The sequence below is a fragment of the Medicago sativa genome, chromosome 1 (assembly GCF_051527215.1).
Source record: "Medicago sativa cultivar Bolivia chromosome 1, Bolivia_mono, whole genome shotgun sequence".
Lineage (NCBI taxonomy): Eukaryota > Viridiplantae > Streptophyta > Magnoliopsida > Fabales > Fabaceae > Medicago > Medicago sativa.
Genome location: NC_140749.1, coordinates 62,259,361 through 62,284,979, shown reverse-complemented (window position 1 = coordinate 62,284,979; position 25,619 = coordinate 62,259,361). Strand labels below are relative to the sequence as shown.

Genomic DNA, 25,619 nt, shown 5'->3' with positions numbered 1-25,619 from the left:
GTCCCTTAACATAATTTTAGGTAAACAATTTGATACAATCTGGGTAATTTGATACAATTAGACTCTAATGTCCACTGTAGAGTAGTTTTCTGGGACAGATTCAGGTTGGGGGTATTGTATTTTGTATTTAAAATACAATCCGGGTTCCTAGATATGGTATTTTGCTTGTTTAAAATAAATATTTAGGTTGATTTTTCTGTTCAGTACCAAATTTTAGCTTGTTAAGATCTGTTTGGTTATTTAAAAAATAAACATTGTCTAATGTAAGTTGTTTTTGGATATATTATATCTAGATATGGTGAGGCAAAATTGGTTTGCTAGGTCAAGACCACTCATATACGCAATAATATTGAAAATATTTATTGCAATTATGAATGTGGTGACCAAATGGGCGTTCAACCAGGGGATGAGCAGCTATGTATTTGTGGCGTATCGAAACTTCATAGGTTTCCTTGCCATGGCGCCCCTTGCCTATTATTTTGAGTGGAGGTACATACAATCCTTTTACTTTTTTGTTTATGTTTGTTTCAATTCTCTGATTTTCTTCATCATCATCATGAAGATGATGAACTTCATAATTTAACAAAGGTCAATTCTCTAAATGCAAGGCCTCACACCCAAAATATGACTCTTTCAACATTCGGGAAGATATTCGTCCTTAGCTTATTCGGGTAATAAATTTATCATTATTTATTGTTGAATAAACACATTGAGTTATTAATTAATCGTTTTTATCTAACTTATGTTTAATTTGACAATGGACAGGCCAATATTCGACCAGGATGTATACTTTCATGGGATGAAAAAAACATCTGCTATTATAGCAACTGCGTTGCAGAATGTAGTTCCCGTTATGAGCTTCATATTGGCTGTTATTTTAGGGTAAGTTGGAATAAATTATGTTTTTGAAGAGTTTGTATGTAGGATTGGTACCATATTATTTGTATTCAATTTTACTACTGGAACAAATAACCTGGCTATGAGGTAAGGATCATGTAGGGGGAATGTCCTGGGTATTTATTTATGTATACAATTGCTATTTAGATGTCTGCATTTTCGTTGATGCGTTCAAAAATCTTGTGCGTGAGTCTTTTTGCTCACATACAAGTTGGGTGTGAGATTTTGTGACGAGAATAAACACTAGCTAGTAATTAAAGCATGGGCTGTTAATACTACTTGTCTAACAATTTTCTCTCTGTTTGTGTTTTAGGCGTGAGAATATCGACTTGACAACGTGGGAAGGCCGATTGAAAGTGATCGGGACTTCGACGACTGTTGCTGGAGCTATGGTGATGACCTTTATTGGAGGCCCCGCGGTGCTCAGAGGCAATAGGTACCACCATCATGGTGGTGCTACCACAATTTCTGGAGCACTGCTTGTATTCGGATCATGCGTGAGCAGTGTTTGCTTCTCATGCCTCCAGGTAAAAATTATTGTCATGATGAGGGGAAAAATCAGTTTGTAAGTTGTTTTTATGAGAATCATCTTGACTAATATTAGTAGGACTGTCAAAAAGGGACAAATCATCAGGCCGAGTTATAATTCATTTTTGTGAAAAGTAGGCTGATTCTTATTATAAGGAAAATTATATTATAAGTCATTAATTTCCACGTGTTGCAATCTTGCTTCTGTATCATCAGTTCATAGAATAGGAAATTCAAGTTTTCTTGAGCGTTGTTTCCGGCTTCGGCTAATTGTTTGGGACTGACATCGTAATTAATAGTGGTATGAGTTTCTCCATTGATTTTGTTCAATTGACATCGTTGTGGCATGATCTACCATGATGTCTAATGCACTTGTTGCTTTTGAATGACCCTTTTCCGTAAGGAAACAGTCGGAAGCAGAGTCTGTGAACAGTTAATAACTATAGGAAACGGACTGTCCAGACACAGTAGACCGAGCCTTCAGCTTATACTAAGCTCTTTCATCTTTTAGGCTTGGAGCTCGAGGGATTGTGAACCATCCAGATATTCCAGACTGGGTCTTTATCTTATGTCGAGTTGAGTTCTTTTGTCTCGCGGATTTAGAGCTAGGGGGCTGAATACCTACTGAGACATATATAACCGAGTGCATGGCATGTATACCTTCTAGGAACATTATTTGGTCCCCTAGACGACACCTTCAATCAATCATATACTTCCTCATCCATGATTATGTGCTCCTTGATTCATATTATAAGGAAAATTGGATTCATAAAGATTACATTTCGAGAGATAAAGGTGCCACAATTATGAAGATAAAAAAGAACGTAACCTTTAGTTCCATGTTTTTATCCTAAGAAAATACACTTCTTAGCCGTAGGGTCAAGTTTAATTCTAGCATTGGTTAAAGTAGAAGCAAATTAATTTGGGGAAGATTGTTTTATTTAAGCAAACAGATTGATTTTTAGGTAGAGAATGATGATAATTTGGGGAAGAAGTCGATTGAGAATGAATTTGAGATTTTGTTTACCGGAAGCATGGAGAATGATTTTGAATATCTACGGATACCGTATTAATTTGTTGATAAAAGTGTCCAAATGAATATACTGAATAACAATCATAATATTATTGAATAAAGTAGTACCAGAAAGCAGTTAGATATCTAACTGACTTTAATTGATCAAAGAAGTCAAGGTAGAAAAGTCAAACGAGGAAAAAATAAGTACTACTATTCAATAAATACTTGTGAAGAGAAATAGTCAATGATTTAGTATTTTTTTTATTTAATTTGATTACTAATACAACTCTTTGTAGGGCATTGTTAATGACTCATACCAAGCCCCACTATCTGTTACTGCATTGATATGCATCTTTGGCACGGTTGAAGGTTTACTAGTGGCTCTGTTATTCGAAGCAAATTTTAATTCCATGGGTTGGTTCATTTTTCAATGGCATTCGACACTTTTGTCTGCTATTCATGCGGTAAGGTTACATAACAAACTAATAAAACTATGAAAATGTAGCGAATTTATTTCCGCGAAAATTACACGAACGTAAACTCTCATTTAATGCTTTCTTCTCTTCCCATTCAAAAGTAATTCATCTTCTCCCATGGTATGAATATATGTATTAAGGTCTCTTGTTATGGTTAACAATTGAAATGGTTTTAAAGGTGAAGGTTTTAGTTTGTCTAACACATTGCATGCAGAGAGGAGAAGTTTTGGGTACATACTTGGAGAGAAAGTTCTTGGTAGGGGTGTTGTCATGGGTTAAGTGGCACAAAATAACGTTAGTGGAGAGTGCCACATGGTTACTAATGTGACAAGCGTATAATTTTAACAGTTTTTAGGAATTAAATTTGATAATTATTGTAACAAAAGAGAAAATGTATAGATAATGTTGTCGTTCGTGATATGTTCGCGAGCAATTGGTTTGTGACATATAGCATGACTCTTTAATTTAATCATTTATATTTTTTCACATACAGGGGATATTCTGCTCTGGGATAGGTGTCTACTTTTCAGTAGGAATAAGTTGTGCCAGAGGCCCTGTGTTTTCTCCTACGTTTAATTCTATCACAATGGTTATTGTTGGTATATTTGGATATTTCCTTCTTGGCGAGCATATTCTTCTTGGAAGGTAATTAAAAAAAATCAAACTTTTGAAATTATTAAATTTCCAAAAGATTTTTTTAGTTAGTATAAATACTAATGGAATAATATTACAGTGTGATAGGTGCGCTTGTGATTTTTTTGGGTCTGCACTCTTTTATATGGGGTAAGAATATAGAACTCGATAAGAAAAAGGCTCTTGCTGTTGCTGCATAACAAGGGGAAGGGGAAGTGTAATGGATTTAGAGGTAAACAATCTATGTCTAATTCTAGTTTATTGCTGGCCTGTATTAGTTCTTGCATGTTTCATTTGATTAAGGCTGATTTGATCAACTAGTGTGTTAATTACCCGCCCAATGCACGGGCACTAGGCTCTTTTTTTTTTTTTTTTGTTTTCTTTTAGTCTTTAAATTTATTTTATTTTTCGCAGAGTAAAAAAAAACAATCGTGTCCATAAAAAAACGATGTTTCAAAAATTTATTTAGATAAAATTTTGATCTCATAGTTAATATAAGTTAAATAAGATAGGATATTAAGAGATTAAATGCAAAATATTATCTAAACTAAATTTTTAGATGCTATAAATATACCATTTTTTATAGTTTGTTCTTATATACAGTTTTCCAATATTTAGATAAAATTTTGATCTCACTGTTTGGTTTTCCAATATTCAGTAATTGATTGACACCATCGCTGATTTTGCAATTTAATTTTGTGATTTTGATTTTAGGGTTTTTATGCTTATCAATGTTGTTGTTCTTGTAGCTATTGAAGGATGGATTATTTTGGTGACTACACGTGGAAGCTCAAGATGATGATTTGCGGAATGCTTTTGGTGAATATGGAGAATGTTGAATGCTGTTGCCTGTTGTTGTTGAATTGGTGCAGAATTGATTTCTTATTTTGGATATTGAATGTTGTTGTTTAATTATATGAATTTTGGTGATTAGATTATGTCTTGTTGTTGATAGTTGTTGTTTTTCGATTTTGTTTTGGATTTTTCTCATGAATGTTGATGAATGGGAGTTGAAGATGATGAAGATTTTTTTTTTTTTTGGTCGAAAGATTATGAAGATTAGTAAGGTAGAAGATGAAAAAAGAAAGGGAAAAAATTGATTGTTGTTGGTACACCATAAGTTACAATTACTGATAGCTGGTGTAAACTTTTTACTTTGGCGGAATCGTGTTTCACTTTACCTTTGAGAGTTATTCGAGCTATAGAAGTATGGTTCTGTTGCAAGTAGATCGTGAGAAGCTGTTTTGGTATGATCTCAAGAGTGAATGTGTTAGTTATGTTGAAGGAATTCCTAGGGTGGATCATGCCATCATTTGTGTTGGAAGTCTTGTACAACCTCCCTTCCCCAGGAAGAATCACACAAACAAGAGAAGGTACTTCTTATTGATTATCTGAGTTCTTTCTTTGTACAAGTTAATATCAATTCAATGGACCCATCATATGATATATCTAGTTAAACTCCATGTTAGAAGGTCAAATTGAATTCTGAATTCTTATCACAGGACAAGGATTCTCTAATTATATTGAAGTCTCTACCTTTGTTTATGTATGTGTATTTGACAATGTGTGTATGCTATGTGTTGGTTTATGAGTTGACCTTGTGAATAGCTAAACTCAACCCTTCTCTCTTGAGGAAAAAATATTAAGTTAGACAAAAGGAATTTGCAGGATTCCTTTACTTTAAAAGTAGGCTAAATAAATAATATTTGTATGAGTTGGTATTTTTTTCCGTCATTAGTTGAGATCCTCACTACGATGTCAAACTTGTTGGTGATTTCCAAAATAATGGAATCACTTTAGAACCAAAAGTTGTAACTCTTCATGGGAATCATTCATATACATTGGAACCTTTGGCAAAGAGATGCTTAATGAACATTTGCATTGATTCAAATGTATATGGTTATAACACTTGGCAAAAGGGTGCTTAATGAACCATAACATTGATTCAAGTGTATATGATCATAATCTTTGGCAAATGGGTGCTTAATGAATCATAGCATTGATTCAAGTCAAAGGGGTGTTTTCTCTCATGTGAAGAGTCATATAATGCACTATAAATGTTTGGCATTTGGGCATTAGTTAGACACACAAAAAGAACAACAACATAATTCTCCATCATTCTCTTACTCTAAATCATCCATCAATTCTCTAATGCATGAGTGAATTGCTGGAACCATAAATCTGTAAAATACTGTTAGGAGATACGCTTGGTGTGGTTGTGCAATACACGTCAAGGAACTCATAGTATCCTGAAGGGGATTCGCCGGTCATTCCTTATTGCATCCAATATACAGTTATTGGTGGGGGCGAATCGAACCTAAAGGTTAGTATGGCAACCCCATACGCTTTGAGTTTACATGCATAACTATTAAACTTTTCAGGTTTCAAGTGCAGCAGCCTCTTCCCAACAATCAAGATATACAACAAATCTTTGGAATTTATGTGCACACTTCATCATAGTCATCTTCATCATCTTCTTGGTCAAGTTATTGCAGCAGACCCCCAACACAAGTTCCAACAAAACTTATTTTGAAATGTTGAGACTGTTCGACCCTGTCGTTGTATCTATGTATTTAAGGATAAGAACATTGTTGTATACAAATTTGCCTGCAATGAAATTACTCAAAATCTATGTACAAGTCCTTTCAAAATATTTATTCTTTGATCACTATTCTTTTGTGATATTGTTGAGCTTACTTCTATGAGATGCATGTATTTTTCTTATAGGGATGACTTCTTGTCCCGAGGATTTAAACTGAAATTGTAAGGGAGTGAAGGAAGAACCTTTGATGCGTAGCTGAAGCAAGTTGTTTCTAGTGATGGATTTAGTAATGCAACCGATTTTGAAGTTGTTTGTAATTTTGAATACGACCATTGAGGCAATAGGATGGGAAAATTATGATGTGTTTCTATTTTATTTATCTTCTTATCGAAGTGTTTTTACTTTCTAGAGATATGGAAAATGTCCATTTGTTATGAAAATTTAATTTGTGGAAAGAAAATGCTGAGCGTCTTAATCAGGAACCAAACAAAGTGATCTGAACATGGTTTTTTAACTTTTTTCTTTGTAAGGGGTTTTTAATAGGATTAATATGGCCATTTGTATTTATGATTTGAAAACATAATGCTAGTTATTTATAATTTGGCTAAACATTTAAAAGGTATTTCCATAGGTTATTACAAACCCATCATATATTTCTCATGTCAGAACCATTTTCGCAAGGTGAGGTGTCAGAGGTGCTTTCAAGAAGCAAAGGTAAGACCTTTTTTAAAGAATTAATCTCAACTTCCATTTTAAAGAAGCAACGGTACTACACAAAAACTTATACAGGAAACTACACTACACAAATATGTACTTGCAAAAGAAACCTACAAAGTAATTTCACACTAAAACGCCCCTTTTTTTTATCATGTCTGGAATATGTGCTCAGACTAAAAATTATGGTATTTTTTCTACAAGGTAAGTTTTATGTTGTAATATCATAATGTGGACTGTTATTCCTTTTCTGCTGTAGACTTTGAATGCCATTCCTAATGCCTAAGGTTGTTTTATAGATCCAATAGAAATAGGTACATGATGTCTGTGTTCATAAGAAGTGGCAGGTTATTATTGAGCTTACTTATATGAGATTCAAGTGTTTTTTTTATAGCGATGACTTCTTGTCCCAATGATTTAAATTGACATTGTAAGGGAGGGAAAGAAGAACCAATGATTAACCAAATGCTCAAGTTGTTTCTAGTAACTAGTAATGGAACTGGTCACCTTGGTTTGTGGGAAGGATTGAATTGATAAGGAATGTAGCCCCACCCATTTGTATATCTCTTCTGGAATGGTGCGATATCACACTTCTCTCTTGTGTAAAAATCTCACATGAGGGGATCCGTTTCCGGTGGAATTGCGAATAGGGATGACCTGTGGTGAAAGAAAGGCCTACATAAGTGTGATAAAGATCTCAAAGCCAGAATAGAATATTGAAGATGAAGAGAAAAGAAATTATCAGATACCAAATGTACATGTCTTCTTTTCTTTCCTTTTATTTGGTGTATCACTTGCTCTATAATTGTGAGGATCCAGCAACAATTGTTATACACAATCAAAAAAAGGTATGTTTGTCGTTAAGGTGTAAAAGATGTTGAAAAGAATTATCATGTGTGATTGTGTATGTATGCATTTTTTTTCAAGAAAACAAATTTAACACTAATTTCATTAATCAATAAAGAGTTAATACAAAGAGGAACATAATCATGAACATGGTGGCTAGCATAAGAATTGGCCGCCCTAGCAAAGCTATGAGCAACCATATTCTCTTATCTCCAAATTAACTTAACCTCAAAGTTACATTGCACATTTAAGATGCATCAAATATTGTTCACAGTAATATTAAATTTGGATTGGCCTTCATTTTTGCCATAGATTGCAGCAACAAGGACTTGGGAGTCACTAAGAAAAGTCATGCTTGAAATGCCCATTTGTTGCACCCACTTCATAGATTTTAACATAGCCAAACCTTCACCTTCATGGATTTGTAACTCAGGGCTGAACCAACCTGTCACCGCCTTCACAAAAAGCTCCTCCCTCGCCGCGGATACACGCCCCATAACCAGTTTCTTCTCACTGTTGCATGGTTGTTCTGCTGCACATTCTGAACTGATATCCATTCCCTATTTGAGTCGAAATGACAATCTGATGCGCTGTTGATGTCTTCTGATTCCACACCCGCATTCGTTTCTGCTATGCCAAATACTGCATATTAATGACAAGACCTTACTGACCATCTAGTTTTATAGTCATCTGAAATAAAACTTTTTACATTTGGCTACCTTGCATTTTTGCTTTGTTTGCTCGTGAAAACTGTTGGCAAACCAATGTAGTTGTGTATCAATTGTGTGATCCATCTAAGATTAAATATGTGATAAACGAATCAGGACCATGTAAGATTAAATATAAATGATGAACATTTCAATCCATATGTATATATTATGTTGAAGATTTATTAATCATCTTCCACTCATTGTATCAAGCCAATGGATAAATTGCTATTCCTTATTACAATGCTTAAACTTTTTTGAAAAACGTGCTTTAAAAGGTGAAGAGCAGAGTGTGGAAGGATACATACTGAGACATTATAATGCACAAAACAAATCAGTATTTACAAAAACTCACTATGACTCTAGATGGAAAATTTGAACAGCTAACAAATAAGAATATTCTCACACTTTAGCAGCACTGCTCCTTAAGATCAATTTTTTATAGTTGACGTTTATTTTCCCTTTTAATTGAGCATATAAACATAATGTGGCAAGTCAATCCTTGAAAAGAAAGGTTTCAAGTTTCAACCACATATCAACTTAAATCATCAAAAAGATTAACTAGAAGCTAGAACATGTCTATAAAACTAGAACAGAGGTATTCTAAGCTTCCATTGGTTATGTTGGTTTGCAATACAGAAAACAGAAAAATTTGAATAACATTATCATAACCTTCAATGCTATTAGATAATGATAATAAAACTAAAGGTTTGCATTCAACAATTTCATTGATATTAACAAGGGAGAATGAGTTGGTCAACTAACACAAAGCCTATATTATAATGACCAAGTAGTCAAACCTAGCTAGGGCTAAACACTAAATATATTAAATATGAAATATAAATAAACATAAACTATTATGTTATACTATGTTTAATAGAATAAGTTGTTGACTCTAGTCTAAAACTCAGAGTAAGAGCAAGGTAGAGCTTGCAAGATCTGTTGAGTCCGAGCTGTTGTGTTGTTTTGATTTGGAGAAATTTCAAAGTGCAGAGGAAAGCAAAGAAACTTGACAGGCTCGGGATGGGAACGGAAGATCCTGTTCCTAAAGTGAACAGAAACATTGACGTTGAGCCCAAAAACAAAAACCCTTCCATATTCATCAATGCCCTTGACCAACGGTGTGAGAAACACAACTACTCCTCCCGTGTAATCATCAGTGAAAAACGAAGGCAGAGAAGATCGGTTGAGGAGAATGGGTAAATGTTCCTCCTCCAAGTGGAACAACTCAACGGTAACATGGTCGAAATAGATTCGGCGGTGGGCAAAGTCGGTAGGGTTTGAGAAAGAAAGTGAAAAGTTGAAGTGTTTGGTGTTGTTGTTGTTGAGAGATACGGAAGCGGAATCGACTTGGAGGGTTGGGATGTAGGAAAATGAACAGTCGGCGAATGCCACGAAGATAACGGCGAAGACAAAGCATAACACAAGTAAGGTAATGGGGAAGACGTAATCCATCACATGAGAAAAACATGACATCATGCTCTGTTTAGGGATTCATTTCTAATCTAAGAAATCGGACTGATGAGGAGTGTAAACTTTCTTTCTTTCTTCACCTGTTCTTTCACTTTTTCGTGGGAATTAATTAATTATCTATACATGTCATTGTCAATGTGGGGTGGGCAACACTAAGTTTGACTTGTAGTTCAAAACAAAATGACCAATTGTTCTCACAAAATTTGAGTTTAAGTTGTATGAAACATTTTTTTAATTCTATCAATCGAATTCAAAAAAATAAAAGAAAAGAGATCTTTGTCCACCTATAAAAATGAAGACATTTTAAAATATACAAGAATATGGATAGAAAAAAAATCATAATTTTTATTTGTTTTTGACCAAATCTTAATAATTTTTATTATTTTCTTCAAGGAACTATCTTTACGAATAGATTATGTTTTTGCAGAAGGAAAATCTTGAAAATTGCAAAATATGAAGGACTTAAAATAATACTCCATCCGACCCATAATACTTGACACAGTTGACCTTATTACGCATGTCAATGCATAACTTTGAACTTTGATATTTCGAAAATACTCATCGAGACGAATCTAACAACATCTTATATGATATTATTTATCTTTGTATGTTAGTAGAAAAATACGGTCAAAGTAAGTTAGATCAAAATTGCACATTTTCAAATGGGTCATCTATTGCGGGACGGAGGGAAGGGAGTATGTCATTAAGTGTATGCTTGGTTTCATGAGTTAAAATTGATTCTCTTTTGTACCAAAAAAAAAATTGATTATTTTTCATGGTGCATTAAAATTGATTCTGGCATTGCTTATAATGTGTTTGGTGTGACGTTGGAAAGTGAGAAATCGCGGCAAGAAACTGCATTGATAGCCATGTTTTCTAGCTTCTTTCTTTTTCATGTCTAGTGCTCTTTAAGACGAACGTTTACCACATATGCCGCCAAACCAAACACGCTATAAGTTGTTTTCAAGCTATATTAATTTTGCCTCATAATTGATTATATTTGAAGCTAAGATATGTATCTTTTCATTTTAAATTTGGTTTTTGCACATAAATTTAAAATTCAATTCACTTTTACATGAATGCATCGAACACAAATCAATATTATTTCAACTCATTTTTAATCTTTGTCAAAACAAAAAAACTCATTTTTAACCGGAATCCATTTTACAAAATCAATTCTAAGAAAATCATTAAGTACATGTTTGGTTACGCGGTCAAAACAGTCCAACGCGCGTCCTGTCTTTCAAAAGCCATTTTAACGTGTTTGGTTCACCACATACACTCCACCGCCATCGTAAGTTTCCAGTTTCAGAATCGATTCTTATAGAAGCTGCTCTCCCTAGCTTTTTGGAATCGAGTCTTTGCCGTGAAAATAGACAGCCTCCATTTGTCTCTTTTACCCTTGAACCTCATCACTTTCTTTCACATTTTTTCTTATATTTGACAAATCCCTTCAGCTACATGAGAAATTTGTTACTTCATCTCACTGCTGGTTGTTGTATGTGTGTTTTTTTGTTGCTGGAAAGTTTTTTTTTTTTTTTTTGCAGAAATCTCAAGCAAAGGTTGAAGAAGACAGGGAACAAGAAGAAACGGTGGTTTTTGTCGTGACTCCCATTTGTTTTCTAGTTACGTGAAAGCCTCCCAAAAAGCCTTTTTAATGGCCTAACCATTTTTAAATTTTATAAAATAAAAAAAATAACTAATAGTAGTTTTTTAATAAATGACTAACTAAAAATGGAAATGCTCTAAAAAAACGTAAAAATGGAATTGAAATTTGTAAAAAAAATAAATAAATGAAATCTGTTTTAAATGCACATATAGAAAAACCCATTTTGGTCATTTTCATAACTAAAAGCAATTTTGACACAAAATATCCAAACAATATCTTTCATATGAATCACTTCCGGAATAAAAGTATCCAAACATAAATCACTTTTCATTCAACTCACTTTTAATCAAAATCAATTCTACAAAATCAATTCAATCAAAATCAATTTTCGCCACCGCATAACCAAACACACGCTAAGTGTATGTTTGGTTCCATTTGTAGAGGAGTTAAAATTGATTCTTACATGTTTGGTTGCTTTCCAATAATTTTGCTCTAGGATTGATTATATTTGAAGTTATGATTTGTAGCCTTTGATTTTAAAATTGATTTTTACACACAAATTTAAAGTTTAACGAATTCAAATCAATGTTCTTTCAACTCATTTGGATGACTTATCAATGGATCTTGTGGAAAGAGCATAATACCAGAATTTTCAATAATAAAATTCTTTTGTCTAAACAATTATTTGAACGTATAAAATTTCATTCTTAATGGTAGCTAAAGATACACAATCCTATTAATTGTGTCGATTTTCATGGTGGTAAATCCCTTGCAATGTTTTGGTTTAGTCACTTTGTAATTTATTTTAGCTTTCTACTCGTTTCTTTGATTTCTTGTGATTTAATACTTTTTGGCCCTTTCTATATACTCCTTGTGCATTCAGGAAATGTTTGTTAACATATAAGATAAATTCTTGAAGATTAAATTTTCAGCACCCGACCTTGTAATATTCTGGTCCGCAAAATGATCTCTGAAATGAGAAAAAACCGCGTCCCTTATGGGTTGAACGCCTTCCACCAAAGACCCATTCATCATCAAGGAAACAATAACATTCCTTCTCCGACGACTAGAAACAACCGAATGGAAATATTTTGTGTTAGCATCCCCATCCTTTAACCAGTGAACTCGAGACTATTGCCAACTGATACTAGCACTGACACGCAACAACGAATGAATTTCATGTGTTATATCCCTCAACTCCACTATGTCGCCTTCTGACAACCCGCCTTCCTCTCCAGCTTCATCTAATTCTAATAGTCGATTTTTTAACACATCAATTTTACCAGGAATATTTTTAGCATGAACTGAATGCCACTCCTTTAAGGCTGCCTTCATCAATTTTAATTTTTCTCTTAGAACATAGTCGCCCCACTAGAACTGCCAAAACGGGTCGGGCCGTACGGGCCGGCCCGTTTAGCACGATTAATTATAGGACTTGGGCCTTAAATATTGAGCCCGAATTTTAATAGGGCTTTTTAACCCGGCCCTAAAAAGCCCGGTAGCCGTTAACCCACATAACAAAAAAAATCCTATAAATTATATATATTTTTCAAATAATTCTTTACTTAGTTGATTAAAGTAAAAAATAAAAGTGAAAATTCAATGAATTAACACAAATACAAATGTAATATAAAACTATATTCACTCATTTCGTTATTTAAAATTTTAAAGATCGAATATATAAATATCTATAACCATAACGTATCTAATTTATTTAAAATTGTTTTCCTCGCCGTTTTAGTTTACGACGTTTGTCCGAAAATGTTTACAATTTATTTTTGTGTTAGACTTCATTTAAACATATTAAAAATATTATTTATAAAAAAATTTATAGGAGTATTTTATAGTACTTTTAAAAAAAAATGTAATTTTTAATACGTGCTGACCCGTTTAGCCCGCGGCCCGTGGAGGGCCGGGCTCGGGTAGTATATTTCAAGCCTGTTTTCCAACTGGGCTTTTTGGCCCGTCCCGATAAAGCCCAAAGCCCGTTAGGGCTAGTCCTAAACGGGCCAGGCTGCCCATTTTGACAGCTCTATGCCCCACCCATCTAAAAGAAAGGAGTGCTATTTTTCTTTTACAAACTGCTTGTACCCAAACATCTCTTGCCAACATTTCAACATTCTTGTCGGACATGGACCCCAATTTTCCTCATCAACAGACAACTGTAGCAGACAATGATCAGACAAACCCCAAAGAAGGGCCACCTGAAGACAATTAGACCATTGCAGACACCAATCCTCGGAGAGCAAAAACCTATCAATCCTACTCGTAGAAGTACTATCACCTTTAAACCAAGTATAATGTCGACCACATAGCGGCAAATCAATCAAGTCATTGTCTTCAATAAAAAGACTAAAGTGTTGGATGTCTTGCGTTGCCACTCCCCCCCCTAAGGGACCTTCTCTCCTCTAACCTACGAATCGCATTAAAATCTCCACATACACACACCTTCTCACCCCTTAACAACTGCAATTTAAATGACAACATTCCCCATAACTGCTGTTTTACTCGAGTTTCACAAGGAGCATAAATATTAAATAAATAAAACTCCTCATTTGTCCGAATAAATTTTCCTTGAATTATAAGCACATGGTCCTGACTCATAGTTGACCACACCTCCACTTCCAAGGTATCCCACATAATTAACAAACCCCCCGAGGCCCCCACTGACGGCCGATAAGACTAAGCATGCTCCATGTCACCCCACATCGACAAACACAAAATATCATCACACACCTCTAGTTTAGTCTCTTGTAAACATAAAATGTACGACTTTTTCTCTGACACAAGCTTCCTCACTTCCTTCCTTTTCTCTATACCCCCTAACCCCCGAACATTCCAAGATACCAACTTCATCACAAACACCCACCCTGCACAAACCCCACCACCACATCACTCCACCTAAACTCCCTCATCCCTCACGCCCCCCCCCCCCCCCCCACCACTACCTCCACTGATGTCAATACAGGTTCTTCTACTACACTTATGGGCCGAGATAATATGCTAAATTTATTATGATTGTCGCCTTTGAAAGAAATTCCAATGACTTTACCTATATTTTGAATGCATATGCCGCCTTAGCCACCTCGCTGCCATGTAATGTCATCCAATTTGTCCAATCATTATTAACTGAAGCCATAGAAGATGATTGAGAATTTGTACTCTGGCTGCCCACCTCTAAAGACTGTGTAACTCTCTCCCTTTGACGTCTACGGTTCCTGATTTTTTGTTTCAGAACTTTCAACGTCTTAGAGTCACGTAACACCTTCATTACCACTTCTCTGTCTTTACTTGGTAACCTCGCCACCTTTTTCAAAGTGAGCACCGGATGTCGAAGCACACCTCCCGCCTTTTTTTTGTTGACATTTTTGTTGAGATCCTCACCCCTACGACTTGTTTCCTTCACCACCTTCTTCAACCGCTTGCTTTTAGATGAAATAAGACCGATATCACCTTTTTGAATATTTTGTAACCAATCCACACTCCACGGACCTGATCTTAATGACTTTCTACCCTCGTCAGAGCTTGGTAGACCTCTAATTCTTCTCTTTCTAGGTACCCCCACATCAGCAACCGTATGTGGCACGGTCTCAACATTAACGACGGCCACCTGTTGATTTTTATCACCCTCGGCCTCATTTTTATCCCTTGGCATTTCATCACCTTCCGACGATACCAAATCCACACTATTAACTGATGTTTCTGCTATATGCTTCGAACATGTAGGACTATTCGGACATCCCATTGAGCATGCATCAATTTTATGTACTTCAGTGGTAGCCGTAATCTCTACATCGTCCTTCGTCAAATCCTTCGCATCTTTATTAATACTATCATCTGCTTGAACCAAATCTTCAACAATTTTATCTGCCATAATCTCAACATTTTTATCCATATCAAACTCTTCATGAATGTCAGCTTTACCCTTGGAAGAAGTATCAGATTATTCCTCCTCATCATACAGACAAACATCATCACCAAGATTAAAACCCCATTCTTACTATTACTGGTTAAAAATAAAATAAAAAAAGTGGGGTCAATTGACCCTAATGCACATAAGGTGCATCCGTGCCTGGGTCCATGTCTTCACTCTCAATCTTTTCTTTTACATGTTGGCATATATCCATATCCATCCTTCCACATTTGGAAAACCGATTTTGACATGTTGCTGCATCCCTGTCTTCCTTTAATACCCATAATTGCCATGAATATTGAATTTATTATTTCTTAATTATAAAAGAACTTTAATATGACATTGATAATATAAATAAATAACGAAACAATAGTACTTTAACTTTGTGACATTTTTTGTCAAAAAAAAAAACACTTTTATGACATTTTAAATGGGAGTTATTAGCTCTTTCATTGAAGAAGAAATACTCTTTGGTTCCATATGAAGTGAGCATTTTGTTTATTTTACACATTAAGAAAATATGTATAAGTGAAAGCGAGAGAGAAAAATGGTTTTGCTTGTCTTATGAAGTATTGATGCATTTCTCATTATTATTATTTTGGGTTAAAAAAAAAGGATTTGGTTATTGATTTATGATTTATGACCTGGTTGTTTCTCTTAACCAAACCAAAATTTTTAGTTTTATGATGGTGAAAATTTATAAGAAAGCGAAATCAATTCAGCTTGATAATGTTAATGTTGACATAATTGGTCAAAAGGATTTGGTGCACAAAGGAAAAATGGCAACAAGAATACCACAAAATGATTAATATGAAAGCAAACATTAAACACCAATGGATCACAGACCAATTGAAAGTTTAGCTTATGTTACTTGAGCCGGTATCAGAATTATTTTTATCAAGGATACACGACTAAACTAATATGAGGGCAAGACCTGTTAATGGTTGCCATCCAACATCTGGAAAAATTGCAACTTCTTTTATACCACTCCAAACTTGATTGCTCTTAGAAATTGGTGGTATAAAACCTTGTGTTTAATCTTTTTAAGAGAACCAAAATTGATGAAAATTATGAGACTTAATAGAAAATGAAAAGCACTTTTTCAAATGTAACTTGCTAAAATACTCATTCTAACAAAAAAATTAACAGGTGTACGTAGCAAATCCATTTATGTATTAAACAAATTTTGCATACTATATCTGGTGCCCTTGCAGTGAGGGATAATGTGCTCGCCAACATACTCATATCCATCACTGAGGTGGGACATAAAAACACATAGCAAAGAGTCGAAACTAATAAGAGCAAGTACAAATATAGAATTTGATTGGGGTTAGACCAAAAGAAAAAGTGAAAAGAAATAAGAAAATGGGAACTCAAAGTTGTTATCAAATAAGAGACCTTAGAGCATAAAAAAAATTCACAACAAAATACTTCAGCCAATCTTAAATATAAGAAACTTTTCACTCTTTAGATTTATTGAATAAATGATGAATACCTGTTATAATTGAGAACATAAGGAGTAAGTGAAAGTATATTTTTGAGAAAGAAAAGAAGATCAAACTCATGATTCATAACTGTAACAAAAATAAAATAAAAAATAGAGCAGTGTAACCTAAAAAACTCATAATTCGTAAATATATATGATTATTAACTAAAGAGAAACTTATAATATATTATTTTATTATGTTTATAGAAAAATACATTGATCATGTTACATATTAAGAGTATGATCAAGTTGGCTCCCTCCTCTAACATTAGGATTCCAATGAAAGCAATGTTTAGAACCTTTTATAACCTTACATGGTCCTGATTCTATTATTACCCAAGTGCATTCTATTCCACAGTCAAAATCTCGAGTTTGAATATAAATGTCGAACTGGTGATTTCCATTAATCCATGAAAAACTACAAAAATATAGAGACTTTGGTAAGACGAATAAAGGCTTAAATTGGAAGGTGTAAGTTTCTCCAACTTTTAGTGTTTGAAACCCAAAATCACGATTTTTGTCTTTACAATCAATACCAAGCTGTAAATCCTTCAAGTTGTTAGTAACATGAACGGTTACTTTGTCAAGGTCCGTGCTTAAGCTTTTACCGTCCTTGAACTGCAAAGCAACGAGAATTGTTAATAACATAGAAACCAATAACACAAATTTGGAGATTGTAATCATCATTCTTCCCAATGGATTTAATTGATATGATGATATTGACATCTTCAATTAGTTTCTTGTTATATATTATACTCCAGTCACATTTATAAACAAAAAAGTATTTTTAGATTCATTGAATACATAATGTATTTGGTCTATATATTGACCAAATACATTAAGTATTGAATGAATCTAAAAAATGATTTTTTGCTTATAAATGTAACCGGAGGGAATACTGTATAGTCAGATGAAGGGGGACACATTTTTGTATTTACACATTTTTATAAATACTATGTTATTCGGTTGACTTATTGCTTTAATGTCACAGATATTGTCATATTCTCATATTAATATCACAGTCATTGACCAACTGTATATGGCTTTGATCTAGGGATTCTGTACACATGTTTTCAACTCTGTTATATGTGTAGTATATTTCCTCCGTTTTAAAATGAGTGTCACCTTAAGCAAGAAAAATTGTTTCAAAATGAATGTCACTTTACATTTCCAATACAATTTTAATTTTTTTTCTTCCAACTTTACCTTCAATAAATACTCCGACTTTTATCTCACACAATTTTCAATACAACTTTAAGTTTGTCTTTATCTTATAAAGTAAGGGCAGTTTAGTAAAAGTGTTATGTTTATTTCATTTCATTCCTTAATCTGTGTGCAATTGGCTAAAGTGACACTCATTTTGAAACGGAGGGAGTAAAAGTTATAATAAATGTAAATAATAATATTGAATCACTATTTCCCCTCCAAAATAAAATGTTGAATCACTGTTTAATTTTGTGTATAGTCAACGTCATATAAAACTTGTTTGGCAATTTATTTTTATTTATATTGATTTTTTCTTATAATTATTAATATTGTTTATTTATCCATATTGGTCATTTATTTATATTTTTAATGATTTTTTTTCGTATAAGTATTACTTTTTGAATTATTTATGATTTTTGTTATATTTTTTTTTGTCCAAAAGGTGTCTATTTAGCGGTAATAGCTAGGGGTGTAAGCGGTTCGGACTAAACCAACGAAACCGACAGTCCAAACCGAACCAAACCGAAAAAATATCCGACCTTGTTTGGTTCGGTTTGAAACCGATCCGAACCAATCAAAACCGATCTAGTTTGGTTTGGTTCATGGTTTTTCATTTCGAGATCCGTGAAACCGATGAACCAATCCTATGATAACCTCACTCCTTATTTTACTAATATTATCCTACCTCACACAAACTTATGGTTAATCCCAAAATTAAAGTCCAACATAAAATACTTTTTAATCCATTCACTTTCTCTCATCATTATCTTCATCTCATCTCATCAGTCAGACTCTTTATCTCTTGGTAATTAATTTTATCATGTTTATGCCATTGATTTGTTATTTTGACAATGTTTTAATTTTAGGATGTGCTTTTTGAAAGTTTTGTGTTTGTTGATGAATGATGCATGTATATATCATGGATGATTGAAATATTTAAGTTTGATGAAGTTGTTTTTGAAGAATGATGGATGAATGAATTTTGGATCATATGTATGAAATATTGAGTAAGGTTAGTTATGAAAAGTTGTTTGAAAAACAGAGAACATGAAAAAACAAAATATGAAATACAATTATACAAAGTTCTATGAAATATTTTTGTGAGAATATGATTTTTTTTAATTGTATTATTAAACAAACCGGTCAACCGAACCAATCCAAACCGAACCAAACCGATTAGTTTGGTTCGGTTTCTTTTTTGAAAAACAGTGAAAACCGAACCAATCCGAACCGATGAAGATTTCATCGGTTCGGACATTTTTTTGACTGAAAACCAATCCAAACCGAACCGTTACACCCCTGGTAATAGCTTGACTTTGTATCGTCAAATGATGTGATTCAAATTCCACCTAAAAAAGTTGGAAAATACCCTTAAAATTACTTTTTTTGTCGTTGTTGAAGAAAACCATTAAAATTGCTGCTATTAATATTACTTTCACCTTTCCTTTTTTTAAAAAAAAAATGTTATAGAATTTTTAGCATCAAATAACTTAACTTTTTCCATTATCTGTTTGATACGTATTATTATGTTTAGGAGTGTGAATATGCTAGGCCGAGTTAGACTTTGCAAGACCTGAGTATGACCTGCCAATTTTTTTGAAGGGCTAAGCCTGGCCTGTCATAGACATACTTTTTGGGGCTGAGTCTGGCCTTCTGAAAGCCTGATACGACATACAAGCATGTTTAAAAGCCTATTTCATATGATCATCTTTAAATAAGCAAATTTATTACTAATTTCCCAATGTACATTATGAACACTAAGCTGAAACGTTTGAAGAACAAGTTAAAGGTTTGACGTAAATAAGTTTTTGGAAATGTTACTGAAGTTACGACCTAACTTTTGTTGTGAGTTTGTTTACAATTTCATCCTTCTTTTTTTTAAGGACAATTTCATCCTTCTTGTTTTAGCGATTTTGAATTTGTATTACCGATTTACTCAATCAACTTGAATGAATAAATATTGTTTATTTTTAAAAAATATAAATAAAAAGACTTACAATACATTGCAATGTGTGATTATTATTCAAACACCTACAAGTTTAGCAATATCACCTGTCCATATTACTCACATACAAAAAAAATAAAATAATCAATTTTACATTAAGGAATTGAAAGAATGCACATATTCAAACTGCAAAACAAATTATCACGACCAATCTAATCAATGAATTGCAAACAATTACAAATAAAAGTTAAGTGTCAACAAACAATTAATATTTGTTTGATATCATGGTCGATTTAAAAAAAACTATGGTGAATCTCCATAATTTTGTCAAATTCATCATGTTAATCAAAAAAATGAATCAACTTCAGGTGCCATATTTCCGAACAATAACTTCAAGTCATTCTGCAAAGGTGTTAAGTTCAAGTCCAAGCACATAACCCTCTTACTATTCGATCTTTTCAATATTGGGATTTTTCCAACAACCTTATTTTTCTTCACCAAAGAAAATCCCTCGTTGACGCCAATTTTGTGCCTTCTCATATGTCCTCCCAAAGCCTGGCCAAGAGAGAATTCTTTACCACAAATGTAGCACCCATGCGTTTTGGGGTTATTCAGCAAACCTAAAGTTTGGGCATGTAGCTTGAGTTTCACGGTATCTAGTTTGGGCTTTTTGTGACTAGCTCTATGGCCACCTAGGGCTTGAAACGAAGAGAACTTGCGGTTGCATGTGGTGCACTCAAATTCCACAGGACTAAAATGTTTCTTTGGTTTGGTTTCTTTGGGATGAGAGAGTAGGATTAGACAATTTGCCAAATCTATATTCTCCACTCTTTCGTCTCTCTGCCTTTTCATGGCTACGAAATTAAGAATAAAAATATTGTCTATGCAAAAAAAAAAATTATTAAAATGTCAATAGGCAAGGTAATTAAATTAAGGAAATGAAATACTCAAAATATTGTGATGAAGATGTTATGAGAAATAGAAATTGGTATTTATAGGCCGTTGGAGATAAACTCAAGGACTTTGACTTTAACCAATTGTTGGAGGCTTTGTTTGTTTATTGATGAATGTTTCAAATCTAAGGAAACTTAGGAAGTAAGGGTTATATAAGAGTTTATAATAATGAAATGAATACTTACAGAATTTGCAAATTGCATGTTGCCATATGTATTGGCTCTTTTCAGTATTAATAATAAATAATAAAAAGATTGTAACAAAATAATAATAATAATTGAGGGAGCTGGGGGCTTATGCAAGAATAATAACCGTGTGGGATGAAATGTTTGTCTGGCGTGCTAAACAGTGAACAAGTCATTTGCGGCGAGCTACATATTTGAAAAATTATCACAAGCAAATGAAGAAAAAAAGTGAGGCAACTTAGGAACTATATGCGACTATTCCCTCAAAAAAAAAAAGGAACTATATGCGACTTTTACTTCACTTTCTGGTGAGCAACCTCCTTTTTTGCATAAGTCATTTTATATTAAGACAAACTTTTACAATAAGGATAAGTTACATGCATGACTATGCTATACAGCTTAATTCTGCAGTATTGTTGGACCACAATTGCGTATCCCAAATAAGCTGTATTTGGCAATACTTTTTGACTTTTACTATATGAAATTAAAATACATGTTCAGGTATATACTTAAATTAGTAAAACATTTAAACACTTCAAATGTGGGGGTCGGTGCACCGTGGCCACGATAAATCCCCCCGTTCCTTCTTCCAGTGCATGTAGTCTACGGCAAATCATTGCTTGAAAATAGTAAGAAACTCAACTTGTATTTATTTACAAATACACACACACAGAAGTCAGAACTTACAAATTTTTTGGTTCTTATTTTTATTGAAATAAACATTTATTAGGTCTTTTCTCGGTCATTCACCCTAAACTTCTACTTAAAGGTTATGAAGTCCATCGTTATATTTGTGACACTTCTGCACTAATTAAATTGCCTACTTTTGCATGGGGTATGCATGGTTATTAAATTACTCATTGGTTTGAATTGTTACTAACAAAGTCCATCGTTATGTTAGTGATTGTTGCTAATAGCATTATTCTTACTACCAACTTTGTCCTTAATTATATATGACCATTTATATAAAAATTAAAGTTTTATCCTTAAATATAATACCTTATACAAAGAGTAATTTAGCAATAGTCGCGCAGATTGAAGAAAAAATTATTATTCAAATACTATTTCTTAACACTTGTAAGTTTTATTACAATATCTTATAAAAAGAGACGGAGAGTATTTTAATTTGAATTACTAAAACTCTTCCATACAAGACCCGGTGAACCTAATAATGGCTATGTTCATCTAGATCTAGAATAGACTCTTCTTATAACATAACTTACACATAACCTAAAAAAATGTTCACCACGTATAGGACATACAATTTTATGTTGTGTTTGAAAATACAAATAAAATCAATTATACGAAATTAAAGACAAAAAATTAAATTAAAAATGCTTGCTTCAGCAGACTCGTTGTTTACAGAATTTGCACCACAGACTGCACTTCTAGAATAAATTACTGTGAATTATTTACAGCAACTTTGTACAACGACAACCAATACAGACAAAACTAGAAATGGTCACTGTTCAACATGAATGCGCTGCGTTGACATTGGCGTGCTAGTGATGCATATAGTATTCTATTTTGGCAGGCTTGGGTTTATTAAATTAGAGTTATACTTAATACGTGTGTGTAGTGTGCTTAAATAACATAAATAGTATATACTACTATACTATTATTCACTTGACAAAGTAATGATAATATAGATCATGGAGTTTGAATCACTTTTACAAAATGATACAAAGGATCGGTGGGATCATGTGACCCTTGTCCTTGTCAGTTGTCACCTTAAGGTTGGTAGGTAAAGCACAAAATAAAAATAGAAGAAAAATAAATACTATTGTGGATTGCAAATTATATCTAAAGTGAACCTTTATTTTGGCTATATATATATTTTTTGAATTTTAAAACTAAGACCGAATTTTGGTTTTGAAGAGCTGAATCGATCAAGATAATTATAAAATGTATTTGGACATCCTTATTGTTTGACCTAATCTTGTGAATGTGATCTAAACTCATTTCACATTGCATTGGAGGTTAATGAATGCAATGTGGGAATTAGAGTTAAGAGTTAAGACACACACTAGATGTTAGGATAGTTATTGAAGTTATATTTGAGTCTCAGATTGCTCAACATTGCTATGTAAGAATTGGAGTTAAGACCTCGTACTTGTAAGAGTGAGGATTGAATCATATTGCTCAGATTTTTAAGTCGTTGCATGCATAAATTTGTTTAAACTTTCTCATTCTTTAAGCTAACTTTTTAGGTAAAGATTCAAATATGTTTACGGATAAGTTTTGTGTTATTTCAAATTGTTGTGTATATTTCACAAAATTTAATTGCTTAATACTTCACTTATTTCTAGTATTAAAAAAGTACATCACATATTTCCGTCAAAATAAAAAACCCAACATAACTGTTATTAATATTAAATTGTGGACCAATATATATAATAATTATATGCCATGAAATGGACACTATATGCCAACATTATTGAACACACGTTCATCCTTATCAAATATGAACAAGTAAAAGAATGCTGCTTTATTCGGTTATCACACGGTTTCCATAGATAATTTCACATTGAAATTTAAAACTTATAAACATTTTACCCTAGGCTACAATTAACAAACTCTGCACAACCCAAAGGTTAATTTAATTACAAGTCCGATGAAATTCAATAAATCGTAAATATTTTTTAAAACTACACAAACCAATAAATGTTGCTACAAACAAAAATAAGTGAAAGAATTATACATGGTGAGGATTATATGTGCAAAAAATTGGTGAGACTAAAATCAGAACAAAGAATTATCAACTTTAGGTGCCTTGTTTCCAAACAACAACTTCAAGTCATTTTCCAAAGGTGTCAAATTCAAATCCAAATCCAAGATCATAACCCTCTTGCTATTCGATCTTTTCAAAACAGGAGAAGATTTTGCTATCACTTGATAATTTATCGAAGAAGATGAAAACCCTCTATTATTAATCCTATGTCTTCTCATGTGTCCACCCAAAGCTTGACCCAGTTTGAATTCTTGTCCACAAATTGAACATTGATGCATTTTGGGCTTATTATTATGAATATTCACTTTGTGTGCTTCCTCTGAATCAATTTTCAGCTTCTTGTGACTTGCTCTGTGACCACCTAGGGCTTGAAAAGATGAGAATTTACGGTTGCAAGTTTTGCACTCAAACTCAACTGGAGAATATGTTTTGTTTTGTTGGGTACGAGAAGATAGTAACATTAGAGTTGTTGCTAAATCTATGCTCTCTTTTTCTTCGTTTTCTCTTTGTCTCTTCATCATGAGTATGATATTGAATGTTAATGTGTGAGATAGGTTGGTTAGTGAGGAGCACTTAAACTCAAAACGTCGTATTTATAGACTTTTGGATAAAGTCAAAAGGGAAAACGTGGACAATGGATTTTGTGGTTGATCAACTTGGAAATCAAGCAAAGTCTTTTTTTAGTTCAACATGTGAAACTTGGTATAGTTTGGACTTTGGACATTTTGACTTGTAGGAAATTATTTGAATGCCCTCAATGCTTGCGTAAGTGCTTATCGTAAAGTAACGATTCTTTCCTTTTTTGGTCAACAAAGTGGTGTATTTATTTTTTTTTGCTTGTACCGTTTTGCAGCCTCCAGATCCGCTGCAGTGAAAAACAAGGAAAAAACTAATTTAATGCGAATTGGAATCTCACACACAATTACAAACAGTAATCAATCTCAACCATTAATTAAGATTACTAACCTAGTTTTACACTTTTACTAAGATATCTTTAAAGGTTTTGCTAATAAGTACTCTCTAGATATCCTCTCTATTAAAAAATGAATAAGAGTCTAGTTGATATTACAAATTTTTGAAATACATACATTTATATAATTTATTTACTTCAAAACTATAATAATGAACCAACAACAGTACAGGTTAAAGAACTTAAAATTAATAATTTTACATGTGTAAAATCTATATGTTGACTATTTAAAACTTGGTTGCATGATTTTTTTTTTTTTAAGTTGGTTGCACGACTGTTTTTTTTTTTTTTGAAAGAAATATGCTTATAGCATTTCATTAATAATGAGAGTTTCAATACAGCTGGGTATATCATAATAAATAACGGGACTAGCGAGTAACGTGGCCTCTCGTGCAAGAGAATGAGCAACACCGTTAGCTTGTCGCCTAACAAACTCCACCCTAGAGTTAACAAAATTAGAACTAAAAAAGGAACGACAAGAAGAAATAATAGTGCTAAATTCAGACAGATCGTTCCTAGTAGAAAGAAAAGCATCAACTGTGAGCTTAGAGTCCAATTCAAAATCAACGTTGTCAAATTGCATATCATTCACCCATTGGAGGGCTGCGTGTAGACCCAGAGCTTCCCCCACATCAACCGCGACTAGGCAAGGATAGCTAACAGTCTTAGCTAGAACAAATATACCATCAGAATCTCGGATACAGATACCAATACCTGTGCGATTGAGCTGCGAAGAGAAAGCGGCGTCGATGTTGCATTTGAACCGTCCCGGCAAGGGGGCCTGCCACG

The 25,619-nt window shown here is 33.3% G+C and overlaps 2 protein-coding genes, 2 long non-coding RNA genes and 1 pseudogene across 4 annotated transcripts; 2 read left to right on the top strand and 3 right to left on the bottom strand.

Annotated features, from left to right (window-relative positions):
- Positions 1-370: 370 nt before the first annotated feature.
- On the top strand, positions 371-3,565 carry LOC146956165 (WAT1-related protein At2g37460-like). The gene is made up of 5 exons (XM_085749092.1): positions 371-489; positions 766-882; positions 1,211-1,424; positions 2,737-2,904; positions 3,410-3,565. Exons 1-5 carry the CDS (start codon positions 371-373, stop codon positions 3,563-3,565), a joined length of 774 nt encoding a protein of 257 aa, XP_085605218.1.
- An 82-nt stretch (positions 3,566-3,647) lies between these two features.
- LOC146956164 (uncharacterized) lies at positions 3,648-6,551 on the top strand. The gene is made up of 3 exons (XR_015019471.1): positions 3,648-3,781; positions 4,299-4,922; positions 6,277-6,551. It is a non-coding gene; the product is annotated as an uncharacterized LOC146956164 (long non-coding RNA).
- A 1,257-nt stretch (positions 6,552-7,808) lies between these two features.
- LOC146956163 (uncharacterized) lies at positions 7,809-9,934 on the bottom strand. The gene is made up of 2 exons (XR_015019462.1): positions 8,371-9,934; positions 7,809-8,278 (listed from the first exon to the last, which is right to left on the bottom strand). It is a non-coding gene; the product is annotated as an uncharacterized LOC146956163 (long non-coding RNA).
- Positions 9,935-20,083: 10,149 nt separating this feature from the next.
- On the bottom strand, positions 20,084-20,928 carry LOC146956162 (zinc finger protein ZAT11 pseudogene; annotated as a pseudogene).
- A 2,691-nt stretch (positions 20,929-23,619) lies between these two features.
- Positions 23,620-24,437, bottom strand: LOC146956161 (zinc finger protein ZAT7-like). The gene has a single exon (XM_085727242.1). The coding sequence runs from the start codon at positions 24,379-24,381 to the stop codon at positions 23,872-23,874; it is 510 nt and encodes a 169-aa protein (XP_085583368.1). The 5' UTR covers positions 24,382-24,437; the 3' UTR covers positions 23,620-23,871.
- Positions 24,438-25,619: the final 1,182 nt, after the last annotated feature.